The sequence below is a fragment of the Acinonyx jubatus genome, chromosome E3, assembly GCF_027475565.1.
Source record: "Acinonyx jubatus isolate Ajub_Pintada_27869175 chromosome E3, VMU_Ajub_asm_v1.0, whole genome shotgun sequence".
NCBI lineage: Eukaryota > Metazoa > Chordata > Mammalia > Carnivora > Felidae > Acinonyx > Acinonyx jubatus.
In genome coordinates, this window is record NC_069398.1 from 31,085,266 (window position 1) to 31,103,154 (window position 17,889).

Consider the following 17,889-nt stretch of genomic DNA (forward strand, 5'->3'; position numbering starts at 1 on the left):
TTCTGGTTTTGCTTGGAGTCTCGCGCCTGCTGTTTGTAGAGCACTCCGCCCAGTGGGCGCTGGCTGTGGATCATCCTTGGGGATTTTCTAGAGCTGCTAGAGCTCCCAGAATTCGCCCCTCTCCCCCCCCCCCACGGTCACTAGACCTGCAGGGGCGAACTCTGAGGCATTTGCCCAAAGTAATTGCTAGACCTTGGTTTTTCTCTTGAGTACTGATGTGATTTTTAGACCACGTATAATAGAACTTCACGAAAGTGCCCCAGCCATGGTCTAAACATAAAGCGTTCTGCATGTGTCCTGTAGAACCCTGAGGGGTCACAACTGCCTGTGTCTTCACAGCTGAGATGTAGTCTGGCTGGATTTAATTAAAAAAAAATTTTTTTTTAATGTTTATTTATCTTAGCGACAGAGCGCCAGCCGGGGAGGGGCAGAGAGGGAGGGAAGACACAGAATCCGAAGCAGGCTCCAGGCTCCAAGCTGTCAGCACAGAGCCCGACGCGGGGCTCGAACTCACGAACTGTGAGATCATGACCGAGCTGAAGTCGGAAGCTTAACCAACTGAGCCAGCCAGGCGCCCCCAGAGATCCTATTTCTTGCCCGGCACTATGCCAAGCTCTGAGCCAAGGGTTTTTTAATTAATTTTTAAAATACTCACTCCAGGCTCTGAGCTCTCAGGCAGAGAGCCTGATGCAGGGCTTGAACTCATGAACTGTGAGATCATGACCTGAACCAAAGTCGGACGCTTAACTGACTAAACCACCCAGGCACCCCTGGATTTTACCTAAGTTAACCTGTTGGTAGTCTCGACATCCCAGTTTGGGCAGAAGCTAGCCAGGCACGGTCTGGGAAAACTGGTACCACCCCAGGTCCAGGCAGGGCTCCTCACTGTTGGCCCTCAGGCAGCCCGCATGAGCCTGCTGTCAGGGCGGAGGACGGATGACTTCTCGTCCACCTGGAGTACTCTTGTCGCTCTCGTGTCTTACGTAATGTACGTTTTCGGTTATGAAATCACAAATCATTCTTAACCCATGAGCTACTTGAGGTGGTGTTTTATTAGTTTCCAGCGACAGGCTTCCTGTGTTGAGTGTTCATTGCTGACTTAGTAATTGCAGCATAATTACATCATCATCTGGAAATACATCCTTTAAAGTTGTACTTTTGACTATAAAACATAGTCCGTGTTTATCCTCTGTTGCATTCTTGTGTGTTCAAACTTTTTAGTTTGCTTGCTAAAAATATCTATATCCCCCCTAAATAACTGTCTTTTTGATCTGTTTCTTCTCTGTAATCCTTTAGCTTTTGCAAGGCTAGTATGTAAGATGCTGAGGAATCATGCATCTTTTTGTTGTTGGTCCTTTTATCATTATTTCTAGTTTTATCCCTATTCAGGTGTTTCCTTTAAATTCTGTTCTTAATATTGCTCATGATTCCAGTCATTTTGATTAGATTTTCCTGGTCCATCTTTTTCCATCTCTATTTTTATCCTTTGTTATTTGTTCATTTTGAGAGAGAACAGGGGAGGGGCAGAGAGGGAGAGACAGAATCCCAAGCAGGCTCCGCACCGTCAACATGGAGCCCGATGCACAGCTCGAACGCATGAACCGTGAGCCAAGATGGAGTTGGGATGCTTAACCAAGGACCCAGGTGCTCCAAGAGGGTTTTCTTATAATGAATAACATTGAAATGAGTTTCTATTTTGGTTTTTTGTTTTTGTTTAAATGTTTATTTACAAGAGAGCATGAACAGGGGAGGGGCAGAGAGAGACAGAATCCGAAGCAGGCCTGATGTGGGGCTTGAACTCATGAGCTGTGGGATCATGACCTGAGCCGAAGTCGAATGCTTAATCAACTGAGCCACCCAAGTGCCCCAAAATGAGTTTCTATTTTGAACCCAGCTAATGATATGGGGGCTTGGGGATTGGGAAGGGAACCTGCTCACACTGGGGAGGTATGTTAGCGCTGTCCCACCATCTCTGGCGATTTCGGTTCCCAGCGTCTTTGTTGTTTTCCCATTTCCCCAGCTTCATGTTGAACGATTGTTTCCTTCCCTCTGCTAGTTTGGAAGCCGTAGAGTGTATTTTTATGCTTCGGGTGGTCACTTATATTTAACACAAATCATTAGTATAACAGTGTCTGAGACGTAAAGTTTCACTTAGTGCTGAGCACACCTGTTCGTCAGCTTTTCTGCCTTGGTGTTTCGTCCCTGCGGTGTCTGCAGTGCTGGGGAAGGCACGGGGCCGGAGAAAAGGCCGCACGTGAGGACAGGTAGGACTTGCACGTGGGTCACTTACAGGGGCAAAGCTGGGGCGGGGGGGGGGGGGGCCGGGCTAGGCAGGGGACCTGAAGAAATGTTTAAATTTGTACACTACCACCTGTCTTCCGATAAGTTTTATCAGATTCTAAATTTCATCACCGATACCGTACTTGGATTAAAAAAAATACATTGAACGCATGCTCATTTAATACCTATGTGTGTATTTTCATTCAGCTCTGTTTTCAGGCATGTCCGTGATTTAACTGTGTAAGAAACCTGAATTGCAGTGGGCCCAGGCAGTTATTTCAAAAACACTAAAACAAGGTACAACACGATTTTATTAGGAAACGTGTTACAGAGCTTTGGTTCTAAGCTTTTACATCTCGTTCTTGGGGTTTGTTTACAAACCCAGTAACTGTTACTTTCTCTTCTTCTTGCTTGTGACGGGCTTGCTGGATTGGGACACGACGGTGTCCTCTTTAGGGGGGCTCGATGTGAAACTGGAGGACGGGGCGTCGATCGGCTCCTTGATCACAGTGATGTCCACCTCAGAGTCTTGTTTTTTGGTCTCTTCCCCTCTCAAGCTATTCAGCCTAGGGCAAGAAGCAAACTCAGGAAGGTAGCCTTATTTACTTTTTATTTTGCAATCTCAAAACCTGTTTTATGCTATATTTGGTGTAAAGTAGGCCACACCTAGATTTCAACAGTTTTTGCAAGCAAAACTGTAAACTCTCATCACTTTGCCTGAAATAGAAAGTGATGCCATACCCAGACAGTCCGGAATGACATTTTCACATAGCCGAACAGACTTCTGAACCCCTTTCCTCTGTAGCAACTTAGCCGCTAGTAAGTGGCCTTTAAAAATCTCGGGGTCTTTGCCCTGAAGTATAGTTTAATGCTTTCTTTAGCAACAGGCTCAAGGCATGCTTTGCAAAGAGCAGGCTTCAGCACCCTGGACAGACATGACTGTATGGTTCTCGACCGTGGTTCTAGAAAGGTAGCCAAACAACAGGTAGGGGTTGCTCACCACGTGCCAGGCACTGTTCTTGACACCTTACAGCATCGGCTCACTAAATCCTCACCACAGCCCTATGGGGGTTCGTGTCCACTTACAGATAGGGAAACAGGCATGGCGACGGGCCCTGCCCGGGGCCACCTACGTGTCAAGGGGTAGGGTTGGGATCTGAACCCGGCAGCCTAGCCCCGTGGGCCTCTGGGCTCCGTTGGAGCCTTGGGGCCCAGGCATCCTCAACCCCCAAGTGAGCCAATGGCCGCAAGCAGGACCCTTCCCTGCCATCCCGTGTTCTCGGTGCCAGGGGAAGAGCTGCCTCCCTCAGGAAGCCACACACGTGTAAAGACGGGAAGGCAAGGCAAGGGAGGCTCCTGCAGGAGGGGGGCTGAAGGGCTCTGGTAGGTCACCTGGCTTCCAGCTCTTCGTTTTCCAGCCTCCGCCGATGGGCCATGGCCGCGTCCTGTAGCCGGTCTTTGCTGACTTTCTCCTTGAGGGCTTCTACACGTTTGTGTGCTTGGAAAAGCATGTTCACAAAAAAGATATACATACTCGTGATCCAGACGGTGAGTTTTTCCTTTTGTTCGTCCTTAGATTTCTCTTTTCTCTCTGGAAGAAAGTTTAACTGAAATCAGCACGAAGGGCACTTGGGTGGCTCAGGCGGTTAAGCGGCCCACTCTTGGTTTGCGCTCAGGTTATGGTCTCACGGTTGTGGGATCGAGCTCCGAGTCAGGCTCTGCACTGAGTGGAGTCCGCTTGGGACTCTCTCTCTCCCTGTGCCCTTCCCCAACTCGTGCTCACTTTCTCAAAAAAAACAAAAAACAAAAACAAAAAAACTCAAAAAACAAAAATAGAAAAAATCAGCACGAATACAATTCCAGGTCTTCCACTTCCTACAAGGACTAAGTGTCCTCATGGCCTGGACGATGGGGTGATGCTGTGCTCCCCACAACCTTGGGAGGGAACCATAAAATTTTTACTGACAACCTGAAACAAGGTGGGGGGCAGTAGACCAGAGCTTTGATCATCGACATTTTGAGTCTCCTGGTATTTTTCTATAAATGGTGTATTTTGGTTTTCTAAAATTAAAACTATGGAAAAAAAATTTTTTTTAATTAAAACTATTGAAAATTTGCATTTTCCATGTTTCACAGGGGCAAAAAAAAAAAACCCTCTGTTTTTGCATCCATTGTCTTTAAAGGCACTTTTCACTGAGAAAATAAAGGATTTTTAACTCCGAATTGAATAAGAACGTGGGTAAAATGACTGACTTTGTAGGAGTTGCTTCCCATCCAGTGGGGCCAACAGATGTCTACTTTGGAATGTGTTTCATAGTTGATTCTGGAAAGATCAGGCTTTGGGTAGTTTTACAATATCAGGAAACTCCGGGATCTCTCAAGACAGGAAGTATTTTTAGACTGTCTATAGCTTGGGTTTCTGTGCTGTGTGAGGGCGGGCAGGGGTGAGGCAGGTGGGGACAGGTATGACGGAAAGGTAGGGCCTGTCAGCAATTCACTCTCCCGTCCCAAGAGCCACGTGGAGGGCACAGGGTGGGACGCTGACAGGAAGAGACTTTATACCACAGCCAGGTCTTACAAAGACCAAGGGAAGCCTTCATCTGCGCTTCCCCGGTGAGTTCCTAGGTTCTTGAACCATCCGCGTAACCCGTGGCGTGCCAAGGCGTGGGGGAGTGCTGGGCGTGGAGGTAACTGATGAAGAGTGACTCACTGTGATTGTTGAGCCGGGTCCAGACTCTGGGCACCATGTCAAGGGGCTTGCACGGCCTCTGGCTTCAGCAGCAGAGCACAGCAGTTCAGAGCACGGACGAGACCATACCAGTCAGAGTCAGGCTCGGCTCTGCCCCTTACTAGTTGTGCCCAAGCTCCCTCATCTGCAATAACGGAACCGTGGGGTACCCTCCTCACAGACACGTTGGGACAAGTAAGCGCTCAGTGATAGGCTGTGGCTTTTCCACAGGCAAATAATTATGGAATAAGAGGCCACACACTGGGAGAAAATACCTGCAAAACCTACCAGATGATCGCTTCTCGGCCTTTTGGCTAAGATCAAGTGCAAAACCTACCAGATGAAACAATGACTTGTATCCAGGTGACAAAAATAGCTCCTATCTTTGGCCTCAGTGACACAATTCAATGAAAAAATTTAAAGACACCACTAAGTGTTGGAGGGGACATAGAGAAAGGTCCTCCTAGATCACTGGTGGCATAGAGAATGGCACAGCCAATTTAGGAAAACAGCCTATTTATTTTAAATGTGTATTTATTTTAAGAGACAGCAAGCAGGGGAGGGATAGAGCGGGAGGGAGTCCCAAGCCGCCAGCACGGAGCCTGAGGCAGGGCTCTATCCCACAACAGTGACATTATGACCTGAGCAGAAATCAAGAGTTGGACGTGCAACCGACAGAGCCACCCAGGCGTCCCAATTTATTTTAAACGTTAAGTATATACTTAGCATATGACACAATTCCACTGCTAGCTAGCTATCCAAGAAAAGTGAAAATATGTCCTCCGAGCCTGTCCTTTTCACTCTTCACGTTAGCCCAACTGTCAACTGATGAACAGATAAAATGTGGTTTATTCAGACAATGAGACGCTACTCAGCTATACAAAGGAACAAAATAAACGTTACAACGTGAATGAATCCCAAAATAACTGTAAGTGAAAGAAGCCAGATGCTGCCGTTCGTGTGGAACATCCAAGAACAAATGCGCGAAGAAAGCAAGGTCATTGGCGCCACCTCCCACACTCCACACACGCCACCCACATGCCAGTAGTGACAGTGAGCTGGGGAGCACTCACAGAACGTGGGCCAGGGAAAGACCCCAAACCTGCTTGTTAGCACCAGCTTTGGAAAAGCAAAAGGGAGGCTGCCAGCACTCGGCCTGGTACATTGCAGGATCACGAGAACACAGGTGGCCTTATGAATTCTGCCACAAGAGCGACCAAGGAAGGTGGAGCAGGTGTGTCCTTAGGTGGTCTGACAAAGCCTCAACCCCTAGCAAGGCTGATGGAAAATACTCTTAGTAGACACTAGGGGGTGACTGATTCCTGAGATGCAAAGACAGAAACACAAGGCTTCAAGGAACACGAACTATCTAAGAAACGTGACACCATCACGGGATCACAGTCTTCCAGTAACCAGCCCCAGACTGACCTGAACGTTTACAATAGCCATTGGAAGGACACTCTGGGAGCTACAAGCTCACACGGAAAGACGGTGCAGTGAAATCGGGAAAACAGCATACGAACAAAAGCAGTTTATGAAAAGGGCATGGAAAATCACAACCAAACAAATTGTGGGGCTGCATGAAATGGAAGCACAGTAGAGCATCACCCACAGAGTGGATCACGCAGAAGAAAGAGCCTGTGGATTAAAAGGAACTTTTGAATTAGTAATGTCTAGGTTTCATCAACATGGCACCATTTAGGCTCTGGGAATTCAGAGATTATAACCAAGTCCCTGACCTTACCGCTCCGCTGGGTTCATGCGCACCTCCCCCAACTCTTTCCCAAGGGATAAACAGGAATCTGTTACTTTCATTTTTTTTTTACTAAATTTTCAGGTCTTGGGTTATACAGATTTTGTTAAATGAATTGAAAGGGTTTTTTATGCTTTGGAGTTTTAAAAATAAGAATATAAGAATAATTCTTATATTGGTACTTTAATTTTTTGATCATAAAATTCAATTTAGGAGAGTAATTTTTGGACAGTTTTTTTCCCCATGATCATTCAGGTTTTCTGTATTATCCTGAGTCTATTTTTGTTATTAATAACCTAGAAAATAATTGAAAATTTTCAAATTTATTAAAAAAATTTTAATATTTTTATTTATTTTTGAAGGAAAGAGACAGAGCATGAGTGGGGGAGGAGCAGAGAGAGGAGACACAGAATCCGAAACAGGCTCCAGGCTCCGAGCCATCAGCACGCAGCCCAATATGGGGCTCGAACCCAAGAAATTCGAGATGGTGACCTGAGCGGAAGTTGGACACTCAACCAACTGAGCCACCCAGGCGCCCCCTGATGCTCTCCTGTATCTTACTACTCCTCCCTTCTACCCTTTTGGGCTGAATGTTTAGGTTTTCTTAATAGCGAAAACATATTAATACTATACATTTTCTTGGGTTATAGTTTGACCATGTCTCTTAGGGAATGTTTACATTATTTCAATTTTCTAATTATTTTCAGAAATGTAATTTCATTTTTCTCTGAGAATTATTTTGAATAAGGGACCTCACATTTAGTTGGGCTTTTTGTTGTCATTGTGGTTTTGCTTCTTTTTCATGTTAGAAAGAGAATCTTAAGCAGGCTCCACGTTCAGCACAGAACCCAACATTGGGCTCAATCCACAACCCTGGGTTCATGACCTGAGCCAAAATCCAGATGCTCAACCAACTGAGGCGCCCCACTTTGATTTTGCTTTTAATGTTGAAGGGGTTGTATGATACTTTTTTTTTTTTTTAACTACACACACTTGGCCCTTCTTTAATAGGAAGAGTACAGTAGCATTGGACTACCCCAGCAAAAGGAGAGAGGTTAAGTTGGAAGCCAGTGTGAACAGGGCCGAGTAATCACTTGGGAGTTGGAGAAGAGGAGGCAGCAGATAGAATGCTAGAAGTATTTTACCAGGAAAAGAGAGAACATTAGGAGGAATGGCCAACTAATCTTTGACAAAGCAGGGAAGAATATCCAGTGGAAAAAAGACCACTCTCTTCAAGCAAATGGTTGGGAAAGTTGGACAGCACCATACCTAAAAATCAAAAGGACAAAAGACCTAAACATAAGACAGGAAGCCATCAAAATAAAATGGGCAACAACCTCTTTGACCTCAAATGCAGCAACTTCTTACTTGATGGGTCTCCAGAGGCAAGGGAAACAAAAGCAAAAATTATCCATTGGGACCTCATCAAGATAAAAACCTTCTGCACAGCAGAGGAAACACTCAGCAAAAGTAAAAGGCAACCAACAAAATGGAAGAAGATATTTGCAAATGACATATCAGATAAAGGGTTAGTATCCAAAATCTATAAAGAGTATATCAAACTCAACACCCCCACCCCCCAAAAAAAATCCAGTGAAGAAATGGGCAAAAGACATGAACAGACACTTTTCCAAAGAGGACATCCAGATGGCAAACAGACACATAAAAAGATGCTCAACATCACTCATCATCAGGGAAATACAAATCAAAACCACAATGAGAGGGATGCCTGGGTGTCTCAGTCGGTTAAGCATCCATCTTCAGCTCAGGTTATGATATTGGGGTCCGTGAGTTCAAGCCTGGCATCCAGCTCTGTGCTGACAGCACAGAGCCTGGAGCCTGTTTCTGATTCTGTCTCTCTGCCTCTCCCCTGCTGACACTGTCTGTCTGTCTCTCTCTCAAAATAAATAAACATTAAAAAAAAGCGAAATACCACCCACACCTGTCAGAATGACTAAAATTAACGACTCAGGCAACAACAGATGTTGGTGAGGATGTGGAGAAAGAGGATCTCTTTTGCACTACTGGTGGGAATGCAAACTGGTGCAGCCACTCTGGAAAACAGTATGGATGTTCCTCAAAAAACTAAAAATAGAACTACCCTATGACCCAGCAATTTGCCCAGGTATTTGCCCAAAAGGATACGAAAATGCTGATTCAAAGAGGCACATATACCCCAATGTTTATAGCAGTGCTATTGACAATAGCCAAAGTATGGAAAGAACCCAAATGTCCATCGACTAATGAACGGATAAAGAAGATTTGGTATCTATGTACAATGGAATGTTACTCAGCGATCATAAAGAATGACATCTTGCCATCTACAACCACATGGATGGAACTAGAGGGTATTATGCTAAGCAAAATTAGAGAAAGACAAATATACGATTTCACTCGTGTGGAATTTAAGATAAAAAACAGATGAACATAAGGGAAGGGAAGCAAAATTAATATAAAAACAGGGAGACAAACCATAAAAGACTCTTATTAAATACAGAAAACAAACTGAGGGTTGCTGGTGAGGTGTTGGGTGGGGGAAAGGGCTAAAGGGGTGAGGGGCATTAAGGAGGACACTTGTTGGGCTGAGCACTGGGTGGTATATGTAATTGATGAATCACTAAATTCTATTCCTGAAATTATTATTACACTATGTTAACTTGGATTTAATTCTTTTAATGTAAAAAATATATAAGGAATATGAGGCACCAATTCAGAGTTTCATTGTTTTTAACTTGAGCATCTTTAAAAACCATCTGACACTATACACAAAAATAAAATGGATTAAAGACTTAACCAGAAAACTCCTAGAAGAAAACATGTGCAGTATTTTCTCTGACATCAGCTCTAGCAGCATTTTTCTAGATGTGTCTCCTCAGGCAAGAGAAGCAGAAGCAAAAATAGGCTATTGAGACTATGCCAAAATAAAAAGCCTTTGCACTGTGAAGGAAACCACCACCAAGACAAAAAAGCAATCTACAAAATGGGAGATGTTTGGAAATGATATATCTGATAAGGGACTAATATCCAAAATATATAAACAACACCAGAAACAAATAATCCTATTGAGAAACAGGCAGAGGACCTGCATACACATTTTTCCAAAGACATTATACAGATGGCCAACAGACAAATGAAACGATGAGGGGAGCCTAGGTGGGTCAGTCGGTTAAGTGTCCGACTTCGGCTCAGGTCATGATCTCACAGTTAGTGGGTTCGAGCCCCGCGTCGGGCTCTGTGCCGACAGCTCAGAGCCTGGACCCTGCTTTGGATTCTGTCTCTCTCTCACTCTCCTCCTCCCCAACTCACGCTCTGTCTCTCTCTCTCAAAAATAAACATTAAAAAATTTTTAAATAAAAAAAAAGAAAGAAAAGGTGAACATCACTGATCATCCGAAATGGAAATCAAACCACAGGGAGATATCACCTACACTTGTCAGAATGGCTAAAGTCAAAAACACAAACAAGTGTTGGCAGGGATGTGGAGGAAAAGGAGCCCTTGTACCCTGGTTGTGGGAATGCCAACTGGTGCAGCCACTCTGGAGAATAGGATGGAGGTCTCTCAAAACATTGAAATTACCATATGATCCAGGAATTCCGCTACTGGGTATGTATCCAAAGAAAATGAAAACACTACTTTGAAAAAACATACGCACTATGTTTATCGCAGCAGTATTTACAATAGCCAACGTAGGAAAGCAACCCAAAAGTCCATCCATAGGTGAATGCATAAAGCTGTGTTCGTATAAATGTTTATACACAAGTATGTATGTATATACACATATTTATACACATATATACATGCAGTGGAATATTACTCGGCTGTAAAAAAAAATGAGATCTTGCCATTTACAACAACGTGGATGACTGTGAGGGTAGACTGTTAAGCAAAGTCAGACAAATACAATTTGATTTTACTCACATGTGGAATTTAAGAAACAAAACAAATGAGTAAGGAAAAAAGAGACAAACTCGAATACAAAGAATTGGTCATTGCTGGAAAGGCAAGTGGGCAGATGGGTGAAAGTTTAAAAAGTGGGTTCAAGGGTACACTCATCCTCATGAGCACAGAGTAATGTATATACAATTATTGAATCATATTGTACACCTGAAGCTAATACTGTGGTAATTATACTTCAGTTTAAGAAAAAGTGCATGAGACTCACGCGAGAGAACTCAACCGTAGAAGGATGTAGTCAGCAGCATCAGGCTCGAGATGTGGACGTGCAGGGCCCATGTGGAGGAACCACCGTCCTGGCAGACTGATGCAACTTGGTGAGATCCTGCTTTTAAAAGGCCACTCCAGGGCTGCCTGGGTGGCTCAGGTCATGATCTCACTGTTCTCGAGTTCGAGCCCCCATCGGGCTCTGTGCTGACAGCTCAGAGCCTGGAGCTGCTTCGGATTCTGTGTCTCCCTCTCTCTCCGCCCCTCCTCCGCTCGCTCGCTCTCTCTCAAATAAATAAACATTTAAAAATAAATAAAAGTCAACTCCAAGAGAAGTGACGTCACCCAGATGGTGACATAGGTCATTCCCCGACTTCACTCCCCTTCCAAAAGAAGAACCACCAACTATTCATGGACAAGACTCCGCCGAGAGAACCCTCAAATACAGGGGTGAAGCTGAAGCACCCCTGCACCACAAAGAGCAAAACAGCCCTGGAAGGGTAAGAGGGATGGCTACATGCCGACCACACTCCACCCCCAGCCCCCGCCCTGGAGGTTGGCACAGCGTCAAACTGAGAGGCCTCCCCTGAGTCTGTGCTTCCTCCAGTGGGAAAAGAGAGTCCAGGGTAGGCATCCAACTCCCCCAACACTGTGGGTCATTTCCTGGGGACCCCTGCTCCAGTCTCACCCCATGGAATTGCCAGGGAATCAGGGCGGCGGGGGGGGGGGGGGGGCGGCGGGAGGACTTGATTGTGACAGAAGGATGAGGGGCTTGAAACAGCACTGAGATCTTGGCAGACAGTCCCTACCCACAACACCCGAGTGGTCGTCCCCAGAGAGCGTCTTTGCCCCCCTACAGAACCAAGTTGACGGTGAAGTCTGACGGGGAAACTCCGTGGGGTACAGGTCAGCCTGATTCATGTTCTCAAATGAAGAGCTGCGCCAGCCCTGGAGCTTGGTCGGCCCCCGACCCAGGCAGGGGAGCGGAGTCAGAGCCTCCCTTACAGCAACCGCCCCCATCTGACCAGGAAGGCAGGGACACCTGCCTTCCCGCTGGCACAGGCCAGCAACACTCAAGCGGAAAGTACGGCAGGCAGAGCCACGTACGGAGGGTTCCACCGCTCTGCCCGAGCAGAGGAGCTGATCACAGCCCCACCCAGGGCCTGAGTAAAGCTCCCGGCCCTGCGCAGCCAGAAAGCCTGGCCAGAACACCTGGAAAGCCGCGTAGCCCAGCCACACTTGAGCAGACTCTGAGCAGGGCAGGGAGTCTGCAGAGCTAATCCAGGGAACATGGGAGCATGGGTTGTCTTGAGCCAAGGTCACGAGAGAATAGCCTTGCCCGCCTTGGGGCAGTTTTCCCTCTCCACTCAACCGAGGAAACTAATTGATAACACTGTGTCCAGCAATGAGGTGGAGTGGGGTGGGAGGAAGCAGTCTTTAGCCCACCCAGCAGATCTGCAATTGAACAGAGAGCACAGCCTAGGACTTTCTGTGTCTACAGAGAAACACGAGTAACCTGCCTGGCCAGGGAATTCACTGTACGTGCTTGCCTGATTCAGGTACCCAAACAAGCCATGCAGACCCTGGGCCCCGTCCTGCTTCCCCGCCAGGGTAGGGAAGCTAATTCATCGTTCCGCCTACAGCTGAGTATACTCCCCAATCCCAACCAGCTGGTAAGCCTGACCAGAACACCCAGACAACCGGAAAGCCTATCCTATAGCCTCACTTGGCCAGGGAACCACGCCACCAGTCCTGCCCAAAACTGTTCTCAGTCAGTTCTCACTCACCCTCCCCCCGGCCTACCTCAGAGCTCGGGCACTGGCCTCACCACAAAACAGACCCGATAACAAGCCCACCTGCCCGGAAAGTACCAGCAGACACATCCCGACGCCCAAACCGAGCTGATGGGGGAGCCACTGTCTGCTAACGCGAACCTGTAGGGTCTGAAAGAGGAAACCACTTGCTCAAATGCACAGATACCAAAGTAAGGAATCAAGGATCATGAAAAATCGGGTAAATAAGACACCACCAAAGGGCGGTAGAGCTAATTAGATCTAATAAAGCTCTGATAGCTGACCCTAAAGAAATGGAGATCCACGAACTGTTGAAGCATTCAGAACGATCCTCTTGACGAAGTTCAGTGAACTACAAAGAATGCACAACTACACAAAATTGAGAAAACAGTGAAAGAACAAAACAAGTCCAACAAAGAAGCCATCAAAAAATGCAAAACCAGAAATCCTAGAGCTGAAAACTACAACTGAAGAATTCATTAGTGAGCTTTATTTTTTATTACTATTTCTTAATGTTTATTTTTGAGAGAGAGTGTGAGCAGAGGAGGGGCAGAGAGAGAGGGAGACAGAGGATCTGAAGCGGGCTCCACGCTGACAGCAGCAAGTCTCATGTGAGGCTCGAACCCATGAACTGTGAAATCATGACCTGAGTCGAAGTTGGACACTCAACTGACCAAGCCACTAAAGTGTCCCTATTACTATTTTTTAAATAGTAGGCTTTGAAAGCAGACTTGATCATGCAGAAAAATCAGTGACTCAGAAGACAGGGCATTTGAAGTTAGAAGAGCAAACAGAAAAAAGGTGAAGAAAGATGTTGGGACTTATGGGTCACAAAAGAAACAGTATTCCCATTATGGGGATTCCAGGAAGAGAAGAGAAAGGGGTAGAAAGTGGATTTAAAGCAATAAATAATGGCTGAAAATTTCCCAAACCTAAGGAGAGAAAAGGACCAAAGACCCCAAATAGGCTTAGCCCCCATGGGGCTACACTTATGTACACTATAATCATCAAAAGTCAAAGAATTTTGAGAGCAAGTGTGAAGTTACAGATAAGGGATCCCCTGTATGACAAGTGGCTGATTTTTCAACAGAAACTTTTCAGGTCACGAGGAAATGGAATGAACTATTCAAATACGGAAACAAAAAATGGTCAGCCAAGAATTCTACCCAGCAGAGTTGTCCTTCAGAAATGAAGGAGAGGGACAGACTTTTCTGGGTAAACAAAAGCTGAGGGAGTTCATCACCACTAAGCCTGCCTTCTAGGAAACGCTAATCATGGGAACGCAAGCTGATGCAGCCACTCTGGAAAACAGCATGGAGGTTCCTCAAAACACTAAAAATAGAACTACCCTATGACCCAGCAAGTGCACTACCAGGTATTTGCCCAAAGGATATGAAAATGCTGATTCAAAGGGGCACATAAACCCCAATGTTTATAGCAGCACTATTGACAATAACCAAAGTATGGAAAGAGCCCAAATGTCCATCGATGGTTGAATGGATAAAGAAGATTTGGTATACATGTACAATGGAATATTCCTCGGCAGTCAAAAAGAATGAAATCTTGCCATTTGCCACTATGTGGATGAAAACTGGAGGGTATCATGCTAAGTGAAATTAGTCAGAGAAAGACAAAAATCATATGACTTCACTCATATGAGGACTCTAGGAGACAAAACAGATGAACCTAAGGGAAGGGCAACAAAAATACAAAAACAGGGAGGGGGACAAAACAGAAGAGACTCATAAATATGGAGAACAATCTGAGGGTTACTGGAGGGGAGATGGGCTAAATGGGGAAGGGGCACTAAGGAATCTACACCTGAAATCATTGTTGCACTAGATGCTAATTTGGATGTAAACTTTTTTTAAAAATGCTAAGGAGAGTGCTTTGAGTGGAAATTCAATGACACTAATTTACATCATAAAAACAAGAAGGTGGTGTTAAACCCACTGCTAATGGTGAACACTTCGATTCTGTAATATGGTAATGATGGTGCATAATTCACTGAAACTCTAGTTCAAAAGTTTAAAAACATAATAAAAATAACCATAATTACAATAACATGTTATTAGTTACACAGTATTAAAAATATGTAAATGGTAAGTCACATCAGTAACTTAAAATGTGAGGGGGAGAAGAAGTAAAAGTGTAAAGTTTAGGAACTCTAATGAAGTGATCAGTTTAAAATAGGGTGTTATAATTTAAAGACATTTTATGTGAGCCTTATGGTAACCACAAGGGGAAAATCTATAGTAATAACACAGAAGAATGTGATTTTAAAAAGAGCATACTGGGAGGCGCCTGGGTGGCCAGTTGTTTAAGCATCTGAATTCGGGTCAGGTCATGAGCTCGTGGTTCATGAGTTCGAGCCCCGCATCAGGCTCTGTGCTGACAGCTTGGATCCTGGAGCCTGCTTTGGATTCTGTGTCTCCCTCTCTTTCTGCCCCTCCCCTGCTCGCACTCTGTCTCTCAAAAAAAAATGAACATTAAAAAAAATTTTTTTAGGAGTGTACTGATACCAAAGACATAAAAACAAGAAAAAGGCACAGCAGGATAAAAAACAAGGAACAGCAGTTCTTTGAAACAATCAGAAAACAATTAGCAAAAGAGCAGTAAGTCCTTACCTATCAATAATTAAGGGTAAATAGATTAAATTCTCCAATCAAAAGCACAGAACAGCTAAATGGATAAAAAGACACAGTCCAATGGTAAGTTGCCTGTAGGAACTCACTTTACCCTTAAAGACACACACACATGGGGCGCCTGGGTGGCTCAGTCGGTTAAGCGTCCGACTTCAGCTCAGGTCACGATCTCGTGGTCTGTGAGTTCGAGCCCCGCGTCGGGCTCTGGGCTGATGGTTCGGCGCCTGGAGCCTGCTTCCAATTCTGTGTCTCCCTCTCTCTCTGCCCCTCCCCCGTTCATGCTCTGTCTCTGTCTCAAAAATAAATAAAACGTTAAAAAAAAAATTAAAAAAAAAAAGACACACACAGAGAGTGAAGGCGTAGAAAAGACAGTTCAAGCAAATGGTAACAACACCACCAAAAAGACAGGTAACACAGACTCAAATATAAAAATGGTAACAAGATGAGTGCCTGGATAGTTCAGTTGGTTAAGTGTCCAACTCCTGATTTCAGCTCAGGTCATGATCTCATGGTTGGTGAGTTTGAGCTCCAAGTCAGGCTCTGCGCGGACAGTGCGGAGCCTGCTTGAGATTGACCGTCTCCCTTTCTTTGCCCTTCCCCCGCTTGCACTGTCTCTCTCCCTCTCTCTCTCAAAATAAAAAAATAAACTTTAAAAAATTAAAATAAAAATGATAACAAGGGACAGGGAAGGTCATTATATAATGATAAAGCTGTCAATCCATCAAGAAGACATAATAATTGTATTTACACTCCCAACTTCAGAGCACCTAAATAAAACAAAAACTAACAGAGCAAAAAGAAGAAATATACAATACAACAATAGTTGGAGACTTTAATACCCCACTCTCAACAGTGGATAGATGATCCAGACAGATAATCAGTAAGTAGACAGCAAATTTGATCAACACTATAGACCATATTGGACCTAACAGATATTTATAGAACATTCTGACAGCAGCAGAATAAACATTCTTAAGCACACATGGAACATTTTCTAGCATAGACCATATGTTAGGCCACAAAACAAGTCCTAGCAAATTCAAGAAGATTAAAATCATACCAAGTATCTTCTCTGATCACAGTGATATGAAACTAGGAATCAGTAACAGGAGGAATACTAGAAAATTCACAAACACATGGAAATTAACACTCTCCTGAACAACCAATGGATCAAAAAATCAAAGGGGAAATTTTAAAGTATCTTGAGATAGATGAAAATAGAAACACAATATACCAAAACTTAAAGGATGTGGCAAAAGGAATTCTAAGAAAGAAGTTCATAGCAATAAACACCTACATTAAAAAACAAGAAAGAATTCAAATAAACTAACTGAACTAAGAGTTGGTTCTTTGAAAAAATAAAATTGACAAATCTTTAGCTAGACTAACCAAGGAAAAAAGAGGAACCAAATCAACAAAATTATAAATGAAAACAAACATTACAACTAATACCACAGAAATACAAGGATCATAAGAGGCTACTATGAATAATTATACACCAACAAATTGGACAAACTAGAAGAAATTGAGAAATTCTTAGGCACATACAACCTACCAACACCAAATTCAAGAAGAAATAGAAAATCTGAACAGACCAATTACCAGTAAGGTTGATTAGTAACCAAAAATCTCCCAGCAAAGAAAAGCCCAGGACCAGATAGCTTCACTGTTGAACTTTGCCAAATATTTGAAAAACAATTAATGCCAATCCTTCTCAAACTCTTCCCAAAAACTGAAGAGGAGGGAACATCCCAAGCTTATTTTACAGTCAGCCTTAAACTGATGCTGAAGCCAGAAAACGACACTACCAGAAAATTACAGGTCCGTATCCCTGATGAATATAAGTGCAAAAATATTCAATAAAATACTGTCACACTGAATTCAGCGCATTAAAAGCATCATTCACTGTGGCCAGCTAGGATTTATCCCTGGGATGCAAGGATGGTTCAACATATGAAAAACATATGAAAAAAACATGAAAATGTGATACATCACATTGATAGAATGAAAGAAAAAAAATTATCTGACCATCTCAGTAAACACAGAAAGAGCATTTGACAAAATTCTACATCCATTCATGATAAAAACTCAATGTTTGTTTACTTTTGAGAGAGAGGCAGAGAGACAGAGTACAAGCGGGGAGGGACAGAGAGGGGGAGACACGGAATCCGAAGCAGGCTCCAGGCTCTGAGCTGTGAACACAGAGCCCAACGCAGGTTTTGAACTCATGAACCATGAGATTGTGACCTGAGCTGAAGTCAGATGCTTAACTGAGCCACCCATGCACCCCCATGATAAAAACTCTGAACAATTAGATACAGAAGGAATGAACCTCAACATATATTACAAGCCATCAGTTAATGTCATAATCAAGGGTCAGAGATTGAAAATTTTTCCTCTAAGATCAGGAACAAGAGAAGGATGCCCACTCTCACCATTTTTATTCAACATAATACTGAAAGGTACTAGCCAGAGCAATTAGGCAAGAAAAAGAATTTTGAAGTATCATGATACAAAAGGAAGAGGTAA

At 44.2% G+C, this 17,889-nt stretch overlaps 1 protein-coding gene across 1 annotated transcript in view; it reads right to left on the reverse strand.

Moving 5' to 3' along the window:
• Window positions 1-2,573: 2,573 nt before the first annotated feature.
• LOC106981222 (radial spoke head 10 homolog B-like) overlaps window positions 2,574-17,889 on the reverse strand; it is a 63,079-nt gene continuing 47,763 nt past the window's right edge. The window contains exons 19-20 of the mRNA XM_053213599.1: window positions 3,673-3,871; window positions 2,574-2,846 (exon numbers count right to left, since the gene is read on the reverse strand). Coding sequence (XP_053069574.1) covers window positions 2,672-2,846; window positions 3,673-3,871 — 374 coding nt within the window. The 3' untranslated portion in view covers window positions 2,574-2,671. The remainder of the gene's footprint in view (window positions 2,847-3,672; window positions 3,872-17,889) is intronic.